The sequence below is a fragment of the Schistocerca piceifrons genome, chromosome 6 (genome assembly GCF_021461385.2).
Source record: "Schistocerca piceifrons isolate TAMUIC-IGC-003096 chromosome 6, iqSchPice1.1, whole genome shotgun sequence".
Lineage (NCBI taxonomy): Eukaryota > Metazoa > Arthropoda > Insecta > Orthoptera > Acrididae > Schistocerca > Schistocerca piceifrons.
Window position 1 is genome coordinate 576,935,979 of NC_060143.1, and position 14,331 is coordinate 576,950,309.

The 14,331-nt window shown below is 36.3% G+C and overlaps 1 protein-coding gene across 3 annotated transcripts in view; it reads right to left on the reverse strand.

Moving 5' to 3' along the window:
- The window catches only part of LOC124802732 (intraflagellar transport protein 43 homolog), a 120,762-nt gene that overhangs the window by 70,175 nt on the left and 36,256 nt on the right, over nt 1–14,331 (reverse strand). For all 3 annotated transcript variants that reach the window (XM_047263704.1, XM_047263701.1, XM_047263703.1), the window contains exon 4: nt 2,357–2,386. In XM_047263704.1, the coding sequence (XP_047119660.1) occupies nt 2,357–2,386 (30 nt within the window). The remainder of the gene's footprint in view (nt 1–2,356; nt 2,387–14,331) is intronic.

Below are 14,331 nucleotides of genomic sequence, written 5' to 3' on the forward strand. Positions count from 1 at the left end.
AGTCAACTTCAGTAGCCGCAGCACAGTTAATAGATGGAAAAATAACTGCCATGGAAAACAAGGAGTATGTTACTGGAATGTTCGTTGATCTTGAAAAAGCATTTGACTGTGTCAAACTCACATTATAACTTGACAACATACGGAACTTGGGTATTACAGGAACCGGCTATGAGTAAATAAGATCATATATGAGCAACAGAAAGCAATCTGTGTTGCTTAAAACAAACACTCGGTCTTTCAAAACACAAGGTTATTGACATCAGATATGAAGTGGGACCCCTTCTTTTCTTGATTTACAGTAATGTTATACACTGAGGTGATAAAAGTAATGGAATAGCAGTATGTGATAGTATCATATACACAATATATAAAAGAGCAGTGCATTGGCAGAGCTGTCATCTGCAGACAGGTGGTTTATATGAAAAAGTGTCTGACATGATGTGGCTGCACTACAGGAAGTAAGAGACTTTGAATGCAGAATGGTAGTTGTAACTAGACGCATGGGACATTAAGTTTCGGAAATCATTAGGGAATTCAATATTCCAAGATCCACACTGTTAAGAGTGTGGCAAGAATACAAAATTTCAGGCATTTCCTCTCATCACAGACAAAACAGTGGCTGATGACATTCACTTATTGACCAAGAGTAGCGGTGTTTGCTTAGAGCTGTCAGTGCTAACAGACAAGCAGCACTGTGTTAAATAATGGCAGAAATCAATGTGGGATGTACGACAACTGCACCCGTTAGGACAATGCAACAAAATCTGATGTCAATGGATGATGGCAGCAGATGAGTAATGGATGTGACTGTAGTGCAGAACTGATGGTGGCTCAATAATCGTGTGGTCTATTTTTACATGAAATAGACTGGGACCTCTGATCCAAATGAACCAATCACTGACTAGAAATCGTTATGTTTGACTATTTGGAGACCATTTGCAGCCATTCATGGACTATCCTCAAACAATGATAGAATTTTTACGGATGACAATGTGCCATGTCACCAGACCACAATTGTTCATGCCTGGTTTGAAGAACATTCTGGCCATCCAGATTGCCTGACATGAATCCCATCTAACTTTTATGAGACATAATCAGTAGGTCAGTTCATCCACAAAATCCTGCACTGGCAATACTTTCACAATTACGGATGACTTCCCCCCAAAAAATATTGTATCGAGACAATACAACAATTGTGAACACAAAACCTATGACAGTCTTTCAGTGCTGTGCAACAGTGTTACCAATGAGAAAGGCAAGTATTTCAATGAAAGCCATCTAGATGTAAGTGCTTCAAAGACTGGAATACTGGAATTTAACACTAGGAAACAAACAGAATTTGTCATGAAATTATCCACAGGAAATGACATCATAAAAAAGGAAAAATGGAGACAATTCTTGGGAATCAACCTCAAGTGCAACAAACATAGAGATTGTTTTGGGTTGTAAGCTATATAAAAACATATCTGTCATAAACATGATTAGCAAATGTTGTAAGGATATGTATGTGCTAAAAACTGCTTATCACTCATTATTCTCATAAAATTTATGCCAGCAGTAGAAACATACTATGCAACAACACATACTAACTTAACCATGTTATTAATACACCAGAAAAAAACTATCAGAATTGTGTGTGGTGCCCAGAGAATGATGTTCAAACATGTCTTCAAAGTTTGGTGTTCTTACCATTAAAGGTTTATGTACATTAAAAGTACAATAAACCCAAACTTAAACTGTGACCTACACCAGTATAATACAAGACAAAAATTAATATCCCACAACAGCATTATCCAGGAGACGGGGGTTAGGGTGGGAATGCGCTTCATGCTGGGCTGAAGCTAGCCAATGCCCTACCAAAAAGTCTCAAAGCTGTTCTTATTAGCAAATTAAAAGACCACCTAAAAAGAATTTCAATTGAAAATCCATTTTATTCCCTAGATGTGTTCATTATCTTTATGAAAATTGCTGTGTAAGTATGTCAGGCTCATGCTTTTAAATAATTCACAGATGATCTAATGAAAAAAAAATCTTTTTATTGCAACACTGTTATCTGTATATTAACAAGTATAAAATTCATTAAAATGCTAAGTGTATTGTTGTAATATAGTTTAGTTTATAATTTGTAAACAGACATATTCAGAAGAATAACCTGTATAAGGCCATGAAAGCGTATTATTTCTAGGGATTGTATTTGATTATTTGATGTTGAACAATAATAATAATAATAATAATTATTATTATTATTTATTTTATTATTAATTTCCTATGTACTATCCTACAATGGACAATTAAGCCCATTCAATTAATAAATACTTCTTTAATGGAGTTAATTTGCAGAGTCTCGAATACTTACTGCTCAATTATGTTGCTGGCACTCCGTTTCCTGTGACAATAACATAAATGGTGTTAATATAGGCATGATATATAAGAAAAAGTAAAATAGGATACTGATATAGAATTTTATGTACTATTTGTGTGTGGGTATGTGTGTGTGTGTGTGTGTGTGTGTGTGTGTGTGTGTGTGTGTGTGTGTGTGTGTGTGCGTACGGTGGGGGGGGATGTGCTTTATTTATCTGAACTATAGCTTTGTACAAAAACTTAATAAGTAATCATCCTCTGTTTGTACCCATCTGCTGCTCAACATCTCTTCTATCAGCAGTAAACTATCCTCATATACATATTGACAACATATATTTATTTATTTTTGTATCTATGAGGATGATCAACATACTGTTGCTTCAAGACAAAATTTCAGAAGATTTCAAATATTTACTTTAATTTTGCGTAAACCATTATCAGCTCTCTGCCGAGGAAGGTCAATAACATAATCAAGGACTTCAGCTAGATAACAGTACGCACCAAAGAACTTAATATTAAACCTGATAGGAAGACAACATGTACTATGGAACTACATGAATGTATTAATATTAAATATAACTAAATATTTAAAACAAACAAGAAAAAGCTGTTAAAGAGAGAGAGGTACATACATCACTATAACAGAAGTAAATCACACAGTTTCCCTACCAAAGGTCTAACATCAAACAGAAAAATGTGGGCACATCAAAATAACTAACAAATGAAGATAGAACAAGAAAATTAAAGGTTTAGAGAGAGAGTGTAAGAGAAGGAAAAAATTATTTCAAGTATTGATACAGAAATTACTCCAAATAATGCGTGAGCTGCAGCTGAAAGATTCATATAAAAGCTAAAATATTTGTCTGATAGGCAAAACGTATAGTAACTGAAATTTCACAATGAAAACAACATACAAAAATTAGCTATAGGTAACCACTCACTTGCAACTGATTGATGAATATCACACAATATATTGCAGTGCATTCAGTAACCTATCATTCTTTCCCTCAGCTGGACCCTCCCTACTCCATTGCCTTCATTCTTGCTACCCTGCTATCTTCCATTCAAATTCTCCTGTGTACTGAAAGTATAATACCCAGTCCCATATATCTGTCAGTATTTTTTTGTGGTCATTTTACAATTAATCCCAGTTTTTCCATTGCCATTAGAGCAACCTGTTAACTCCTCTCCTGCTCTCAATACTTCTCTACTCTCTTGTTGTCCCAAACATCTCCATCCCTTTCCCAGTTTTCACAATCCCCACACACCTACCTGCATCAGCAACCACTCACTGACAATTTGAAGACTGGCCACTTAGTGGAATATTGGGACAAGAAGACTGGCCATAAACACCATAATTTAAAGCATTACTGGAATATATGTATTGAAATACCTTCAAGAGTAGCACACACTAAAAAAGCACCAAGGTTCAAGATTTATTTTTCATATCTACTTTAGTTCTTTGACAGATTACAATTTTTTAAAATAATGATGACAGCATGATTATCCTTCCAAAATTAAAAAAGTGTCAGGTGAGTTATTTAGCAATTTCTTTGTCTTGAGCTTCCAAAATTACTTGCTCACTCAACAAATGTGACATATTTGTAATAAGATTACAGTAAACTGTGAAGTCTAATGAGTACGTGCACAAAATTATGTCAATGCGATCACATATTGGTTCAGCCATTCACAACAGTATTTGCTACTGTTCCTTTCAAAATAATTGTAGAAACTGACAGCAGAAGGCAGGAAGACATTTGTACTTTGTTCTCATACAAAATGAGTCCAATTTTCAAGTGAAAGGTGGCTCGTGTGTTGAGAAATTATGTCCTCAGCTATACTTGGGTGCAGCCTTTTGAATGGAGTGAAGTGGCCCGAGCTGTGCTCTGGTGCCATCTCTAAAGTATTAATGGTCAGTATACATTTGTGTGATTCTGTGTGTGTGTGTGTGTGTGTGTGTGTGTGTGTGTGTGTGTGTGTGTGTGTGTGCGCACGTATGTGTTGTGTGTGTGGGCATGCATGCATGAATATGCAAAGTACACATGAGAGGGAGGGAGGGAGGGACAGAGAGAGAGAGAGAGAGAGAGAGAGAGAGAGAGAGAGAGAGGCCTAACATGCTGGAAATGAGTGGTTACCTCCCCTCAGTTTTGTTTGTTGTTTCCCATCTCAATCTGTTCGCCTGTGCAGCTCAGTTGTCAGCATGTCTGGCTCATACGCAGAGGATTCGTGTTTGATCACTGGTGCTGTAATGGATTTTCCACTGGTGGGAGGATTAGAATGGGGTGCACTCAGCCTCATGGTGCCAACAGTGGAGCAACTCATGTGAGAAGTAGTGGCCCACAACCCTCCGTACCACATCCCAAATGACACCAATTGTGAAGGATCACATGGCAGTCGGTTGACCCTGATTGGCCCCACTGGGCTTTCTTACTTCTCTCAGGCCTGAAGTTACAGTTTCACCTATGAGAAATCACTAATGATTGCAATAAAGCATCTTGGATGTTTAACATATGATACTGACTTATAAACCAAGAGGCACCCACAGTACATTCATTATTGTAACATTCAGATAAAGAAAAAGTTGAATGGCACTGTTGGCTAGTAGTTCCCAGGGGTAGTTTCATAAATCTATTCAAAAACAGTTTTCATCTTCTCCGCACAATGGCACTTTTCCATGTGGAGAAAATGGGTTATGTCTTCAGGATACATTTAAATTTTCATTACTCTAATTTGTGTACGTACAGATGAATGGAAAAACTAGTAGAAGCAGACCTTGGGGAAGATCAGTTTGGATTCCGTAGAAATACTGGAACACATGAGGCAATACTGACCTTACGACTTGTCTTAGAAGAAAGATTAAGGAAAGGCAAACCTACGTTTCTAGCATTTGTAGACTTAGTGAAAGCTTTAGACAATGTTGACTGGAATACTCTCTTTCAAATTCTAAAGGTGGCATGGGTAAAATACAGGGAGCAAAAGGCTATTTACAATTTGTACAGAAACCAGATGGCAGTTATAAGAGTCGGGGGACATGAAAGGGAAGCAGTGGTTGGGAAGGGAGTAAGACAGGGCTGTAGCCTCTCCCCGATGTTATTCAATCTGTATATTGAGCAAGCAGTAAAGGAAACAAAAGAAAAATTCGGAGTAGGTATTAAAATCCATTGAGAAGAAATAAAAACTTTGAGGTTCGCTGATGACATTGTAATTCTGTCAGAGACAGCAAAGGACTTGGAAGAGCAGTTGAATGGAATGGACAGTGTCTTGAAAGGAGGATATAAGATGAACATCAACAAAAGCAAAATGAGGATAATGGAATGTAGTCGAATTAAGTCGGTGATGCTGAGGGAATTAGATTAGGAAATGAGACACTTAAAGTAGTAAAGGAGTTTTGCTATTTGGGGAGCAAAATAACTGATGATGGTCGAAGTAGAGAGGATATAAAATGTACACTGGCAATGGCAAGGAAAGCGTTTCTGAAGAAGAGAAATTTGTTAACATCGTGTATAGATTTAAGTGTCAGGAAGTCATTTCTGAAAGTATTTGTATAGAGCGTAGCCATGTATGGAAGTGAAACATGGACGATAAATAGTTTGGACAAGAAGAGAATAGAAGCTTTCGAAATGTGGTGCTACAGAAGAATGCTGAAGATTAGATGGGTAGATCACATAACTAATGAGGAGGTATTGAATAGGATTGGGGAGAAGAGAAGTTTGTGGCACAACTTGACCAGAAGAAGGGATCGGTTGGTAGGACATGTTCTGAGGCATCAAGGGATCACCAATTTAGTATTGGAGGGCAGCATGGAGGGTAAAAATTGTAGAGGGAGACCAAGAGATGAATACACTAAGCAGATTCAGAAGGATGTAGGTTGCAGTAGGTACTGGAAGATGAAGAAGCTTGCACAGGATAGAGCAGCATGGAGAGCTGCATCAAACCAGTCTCAGGACTGAAGACCACAACAACAACAACAGTGTGGGGCCATGTTTGTGTTGTACAATTTCTCAATGTACATTTACCATGCCCAATTTGATTTATATTTCTTGCTTCATCTATAAATTTACAATCCTCTCTGTTATTTACAGAATGTATGTCAGTGGAAAGAAAGGAGAACAGCTCAAGTTTTCACGTGATAGGCACTGAAAACAAGTGACAGCTATACTGTAAGAGGTCCATGATTAAGGAATTTGTTGCTAGCACACTCGAGCAGATGTAATTTTGATGGATTGCTCACACGCTGCCTGCGATATGTAAGCTATAAGAGAATCTCAGACCAGAGAGCAGTATTGACTGCAGTAGGAACTGTGTAGCAGTTGGAGTAAGTTGTAGCTTTCGGTCGTGTGTATGGAGTTGGCTGGGCTGGTCATGGGGAGTGATGGCGGTGCCTGAGCGTTGTAGTATAAGGTAAAAGCAGCCTCGCGCATATGTACTATTGTTATATCAAGTCCCGTGTAAATGTTTTAAAAAATCTCTTAATAATAATCTTTCTTATAAAAATTAACTTTTGACAATCATTCATCTCAATTTAAAGATTTTACTAATTTCTCCAATCCATGGTCATCCCGATTATTGTAAAGAAAAATCAGTTGTTTCCTTTTATACATGACAAATCTATCGGCCAGCATTGCACTGATCTGTGCCAGAAAAATTTCTTACAGGAGCAGATATATACGCGTTATCCGGCGACCTTATTGAGGTAAGAATTTTCAAGTTATTCAGAATGCTCTTTCAGGGCCATGACACAGCACTGCTGACATCGAAAATTTACCAGTTTAAATTCACAGTCAATTATTGAAAGGTTATAAGTGAGCCACAATTTTATTGAGAGATTAGTCACATTTTATTATTCCAAGGTTACGGAAGTAAATTGTTGGGTAGTTACACTGAATGTGAATTATATAATTTTATATATTTATCTGTTGGGAGGTTACACTTGGCGACCCTGCCAGGATCGTATTTTGTGAATTTCTGAGAAGTAGTCAGTTATATATCTGCTCTTATTTACTTAATGTTAAATGTAGTTTGCATCTGGCATAACACATTTACTAATTTGTCACTCTTTCTTTCACAGATGATCAGCAATTTATTGCTCTTTGTTGTTATTGTATTTGTTCCATTTTTGCTTTGTCTTTGTTTGATTTTGTGCTTATCTTTGAATTGTGAAAATGCCGCGAAAAACTGCTAACAGTACATTGTGATGTGCAATGAGCAAAAGAGCCGATTTGAATAATTTGACTGATAATACTAGCAACACTCAGTGTCTTAATGATAATCCTCCAATTATAGATGATCAGTGCATGCCGACCACCAGTAATCATTTTATGCTGTTTGAGTCTCGTACAGATTCCCGTATGGAGGACATAGTGATATACATCTGGATGTGAAAGTCAACAAGAAATTTGACCAACAAAACAGCCAAATTGACGAACATATTAATCACCACTTACAAAACAGGAACAGAATAAAGTAAAGAAACAATTCATAGAAACAATTACTGCACAGAGACAGGAAGATAAGCATAAGTTATTTACAAAAGCAAAAACATACGTAGACAACAACATTGCTACAGTATCAAATGAGATCAAACAGTTGAACACTGAAATGCATGATGAAATCTCCGATCTTAAAACAAAAACTGACGCACACACAGTTGACATTCAGACAGTGAACAATTGGAATTAATACAGGATCCCGATGCCATTAAAGCAGACATTAAGAAATTAAACAAAACCACATGTAAAATGCAAAAACAAATGAATGCTTGTGACACTAAAAACGACGATCAGGCACTGACTGAAAAATTTGATGAATTGGCCAGTCGTATTTACGTTATCGAAAATAACAATGGCACCAAATCAGACGATACATCACAAGTTTCATTAAATCAAACACCCAAATTCTAAAATTTACAGCAGACAATCAGTGAGATAGGTTCGTCCAACAATACATTACATAGAAAATTGTCATCTTTACAGCAAGAAGTGACATAAATGAAAAATTTTTCAGCCTCTAACATGTCACCGCATATGCCACATTCTGAACATTTGTCACACTTACACAGACAGTATAACGTGGGTAATTTACAGAGAGTATGTGACTTGGATTCCGGGCAGACACAGACAAATGGATTATCATACAATCCTGAACCAGTTCAGACATTCAGAGACGATAATTTTGATTATAAGAACTTTCTATCAGTGAGAAAATTTAAGGTATTTAAGAATGACACGACACAGATACACTCTTTGGACTGGATACAACAATTTGCTTTTGAATTTTCACTGGCATTGCCTGTAATGCAGAAACTAAAATTCATTTGCAGCGCGTAAGTGCCCTCAGAGGATTCATTACACTTTAATGAATATGTGCCGTAGTGTGCACAGTTTTCTTTCCACTGTCAGTCACTCTCAGGAATGATTCTCCGCTTTCATAAGCTGATTTCAGCTGAGAAACAATTTCTTCTTCAGTAAAAAGATCGTCATCTATATCGCTGGCCATTATCACGAATGAAGCTACAAGCATGGAACCACTTTCGAGCACTATTAAATACATAATAAGGCAGTAACAATGTGCTGTGGCTGCGCGTGCTTTTGTATTTACACGGTATTGTTTACAGTATCCATAGATTGTAGATACGCAGTATTTAATTCTCTACAGTTCCGCGGTATTGCCATCTATTTATTTGCTGTGTCACATATGCAGTATTGTTTTAGATAATTTTTTCATGGTAAATAATTAAAAATTCGGCGTTACGGCATTAAGAGCAGATGCGCGTATGGTCAATGACATCATCTAACCAAAAAACGAAAAATCAGCAATTTGTCAGTTACGCGTTATTGTTTCTTCATCGATGATATCTATCAGAACAGCTCTTCAACTATCGATCTATCTAGGATTAAGAATGAGTAAAGAAAACCTGATATGACAAGTTTTACTTGAAGTGACAGTTTTCATTAGACACTCCCGAAATGATAAGAACTACCAGGATAATTTTAATAAGTGACAAAATTTTAATTATCAGTATCGTCAAAATTATCAGGAACAGCAAACACATTTTGGTAACAACAGAGGCTTTTCCCCACAACATCTATGAAAACCAGCCAGTTGGCATACCTAACCATCAATGTAATGCGCAAGGTCAACCAAGCTGTAATGTTTCACCACCTACAGGTATAGCGTCGGCTCCACCAATAGTAATACACAGCAACAAGGAAATTACTACGTACAGAAAACACATCATTTCAACTCGTATCACATTGTGCCATATAGCAATGATTATTATGACAGACGTTAAAGTAATGAGCACAGTTTTCAGTGTAACAGTTGGTCTTACCAGCAGCAGAATCATCCGCAACAACATATTATCATGAATGAACCAGACAGTTGGTATCATCCCGAACCAAATACATCAGGACGAAATAACAGAACAGTACAAATAGTTGAAATGCCACAGCATCCTCCCGCAAATAACAGCACATCAGAAAGAATTTGACTAGATACAGTACAGGTTGCATCTTCCAGCAACATAAGCAATACTTTTGACACACAGAATCTTGTTCATGAAAAAGTTATTACTTTTGACGACATCCAAGACACACTTTTGCATGAAAAACCAGTTATTCAAAAAACCATTTCCCACCCTATTATCGAAGTAAAGACTGGATCATCCACATTTTCTGCAGTAATTGATTCTGGATCACCTATGACAGTTATAAATGAAGAAACTTTCAACAAATGTAACAAAGAAAATACTTATCCTACGTTACCATTAGGCAAAACTAAAGTAAAAGGAGCAGTAACTGGTAAAGAAGTACATGTAAAATCACAGACACACTTATCATTTTGTATTGCAGGTCATATGTTCCACTCAAATTTTTGGATTGTTCCCTTATTGACAACAGACCTTATTTTAGGTACGAATTTTTTGGTACAACACGACGCAATTATTGACTTTCAGAATTCCTATTTAATGTTAAAGGATGAAAAGGTACAACTGGCATTAGAATTTCAGCATGCTTTATCTGCAGGTGAACAGGAAATTAATCGAACAGAGGTCATTTCTTCACCATGTAACACGGACTGTCATTCCACATTGTTCACAGATATGTATGTACACAACTACAATACACCAGACGAAGCCGACTATGATGTTATACAAATGATTTCTGATAAAGTGAAACAGAGCAATGCAAATACATATGACGAATGTACTCAGCTATGCAAAATTCTTTTACAGCAATCTCCAGTTTTTGACAACATCCCTGGTACTATGTCCGGTTTTAGGTATGAATTTCAAGTTAAACAGCATGACACATTCAAAGTTAAACATTATCCTATTCTGAATATCCGTACACAAAATATTGTAGCAGATGCACTATCCTGTTCTCTCAGCAACAATCAGCAAGACATCGCAACTAACTTCTGCCCAGCAAATTCTACGAGTTGCATTTGAAAATTTCATTTCGTTGTCATTACGAGACATGGCACAAGAGCAGAGCAAAGACAACATACGGAAAGAAATTAAACACCTTTGGCAAGGTAGGAATAACGTTACCATTAGAAACCATTACACTGTACGCAATGACATTCTGATTCGCCGCTCTCACCCTGACAGCAACAACTGGTTACTATGCATTCCTGACGAACTGGTTAACAAATTAACTTGGTATACTCATTTAAGTTACGCACATTATGGAGCGAGAAAATGTTTTCTTATATTGAGACAGAGCTGTTATTTTGCCAAAAGGGAGAAACATATTTGATGAGTTTTAGCGTCATGTAAAATCTGCCAGAAAGCTAAATCATACACGACTTCACATATTCCTCCGTTACATCCCACTGTACTGATTAAATTGGGACATATGGCCACTGTAGGCATTTTTAGTCTGATTCCCAGATCTAATAGAGGTTTCTGTTACATCTTTGTCGCTGTTGAACTCACTTCAAAATTTGTTACCTTCACTCCGTTATGCAAAGCTACTGCTAAATCTATTTCAAATGCATTTGTAAAACACTTTTTATTTCATGTAGAACATTTATTGAAAGTAGTTTCCGACAATGGACCACAATTTTGATCTGCGATATGGACACGTATGTTACAAGCTACAAACATTTCTCCGATCTATATATCCAGGTATCACGCTTCTTCGAACCCTTGTGAACAATTGATGAAAGAAATTGGTAAACTATGTAGAATATACTGCCATAAAAGACATATTGATTGGGAAACACACATACTCTCATTCCAGGATGTAATTAACTCCATACCAAATGAATCTACTATGCTATCTCCGACTGTTATACTGAAAAATGTTGAACCACCCACAAAATTAAAGAATTAGTATCTTTTCCTACATCTCATTGACTACGCCACCATGAAATAATTGACATTGCGCTCAATAACATCAAACGTGCCACAGAGCACCGGAGAAGACAGCAAAAACAGGTTTGTACATGCTGTGACTTTCACGTTGGACAGAAGATATTAATACACACACACTATTTATCCAACAGAGGAAAAAGTAAATGCAGTAAATTTGAGCTTCTATACGCAGGCCCATATAGAATTCGCAACTTTCCTCACCCCAATGTAGTACACGTCAAAACTTTGAGAAGCAGAAAAAGGGCAATACCATATTTCCAATATTAAACCCTTTATTGAATGAGCATACTTTATGATTTATCACATTGTAATGCCATTTCCAGATATTTATATAACCACTTACTGATGATGATTATATTTTTTCTTGGTAAGAAGAAAAAAAAAAGAAAAAGAAAAAAGAAAAAAAAAATCATTTCCAACTATTACTGGTATACAACTAAATAATGCTACCAGTTTAAGATATATTTCTAGTCCTAAATATAATGAAAATTTTTCTGATGTATTGATTCCCTTATGTCTATGTATTATTGGACTACAGACCTTGAGTAATTGTTGCAATGTCTTACATTTTAAATATGTCTTATGTCACTTGCATGATATCTTATATAAACACTAACAGCTTGATAATATACGCAATAACTCATGTTTTGAATGATGACTTCTGAATTATACTGAATAATGTTTTGTATTACTACACAAATGTTTAGTAACTGGCCAATGAATGCCAATGATTATCGTAATGAGATGACTTATACATAAATGCTATGCCAATAATTACTGTAATGAGATGACTTATGATTAATGTTCTGTAATACTCCATACATACTACATAAATGTTTAGTAACTAGCCAATGAGTGGCAATAATTATTCAAATCAGTTGATACACTAGTGTAATTCTGAATGATGACCAGTGTAAGACTTAATGTATCCTTCACCTTCTGACCTAATTACCACCAATTACTGCGATATCCATATGTCCTGTCCATCCTCATGATCATGGAGCACTATATTTGGTTTTTGCAATAATTCTACGTTGATGTAAGAGTATGGATTCTACAAGAATGTGGTGTTGACATAACAAGCTGTCCACCACCTCGAACGATGGAGATGTCATTATGGTCCTACTGTTTGGTGTATCTAATGTACTACCAAAATAATAACATAGAATATTAATACAACATTTGAGTGTCTTGGCTACACTGATAAATACTTCAGGGAAGAGAACTTCAGATTGTCTCACTTGGTGTTATACTTCTGAAGAAGGATATGGACTTTCAGTGCAGCTACGTGCAGCCCACTGTGCTACAACCATGATGCTATCCTTCCCAATCCTTTCCTAGTTCTTGTAAAATGTTAAAGACTTTTACAGTGTGAGTGCACTTTATTTCACTCCTTGATATGTTTAATTCATGTAAAAACGCAAAAGAGTTTTACAGTGCATGTGTACTTTATGTCATTTGTTAATATATTTTGTACTCAGTGCGTATACATTTTGTCATTTCTCAATATGTTCTGAACTCAGTGTGTGTGCACTCTATTTTATTTCTTAATATGTTCTGCACTTATCAATAATATATATACTCTGTGACTGTATACTTAGTTAACTAAATAGATTATAGATGAATTTGTTGCTCATGGCAAGTTCAATTGACTCACCATCGCTAACAAATTTTTGCCTCCCCCCAGTGGAGGGTTATGTAAGAGGTCCATGATTAAGGAATTTGTTGCTAGCACACTCGAGCAGATGTAGTTTTGATGGATTGCTCACGCGCTGCCTGCGATATGTAAGCTATAAGAGAATCACAGACCAGAGAGCAGTGTTGACTGCAGTAAGAACTGTGTAGCAGTTTGTGTAAGTTGTAGCTAGCAGTCGTGTGTATGGAGTTGGCTGGGCCGGTTGTGGGGAGCGATGGTAGTGCCTGAGCGTTGTAGTATAAGGTAAAAGCAGCCCATGCATATATACTATTGTTATATTAAGTCCCGTGTAAATGTTTTAAAAATCTCTAAATAATAATCTTTCTTATAAAAATTAACTTTTGACAATCTTCATCTCAATTTAAAGATTTTACTAATTTCTCCAATCCATGGTCATCCCGATTATTGTAAAGAAAAATCAGTTGTTTCCTTTTATACATGACAAATCTATCGGCCAGCATTGTACTGAGCTGTGCCAGAAAAATTTCTTATAGGAGCAGATATATACGCGTTATCCAGTGACCTTATTGAGGTAAGAATTTTCAATTTATTCAGAATGCTTTTTCAGGGCCATAACACAGTACTGCTGACATCGAAAATTTACCAGTTTAAATTCACAGTCAATTATTGAAAGGTTATAAGTGAGCTACAATTTTATTGAGAGATTAGTCACATTTTAATATTCCAAAGTTACGGAAGTAGACTGTTGGGTAGTTACACTGAATGTGAATTATATAATTATATATATTTATCTGTTGGGAGGTTACAATACTTAAGCTTATTATTTAGCTAGATGTCATAAATATTTAGTATAAGATTTAGCAAATCTGAAGCTCCAGACTAGGAATGCACTTCGCTACATATGCAGTGTTCATTGCATTGAAAGCTTCAGTGT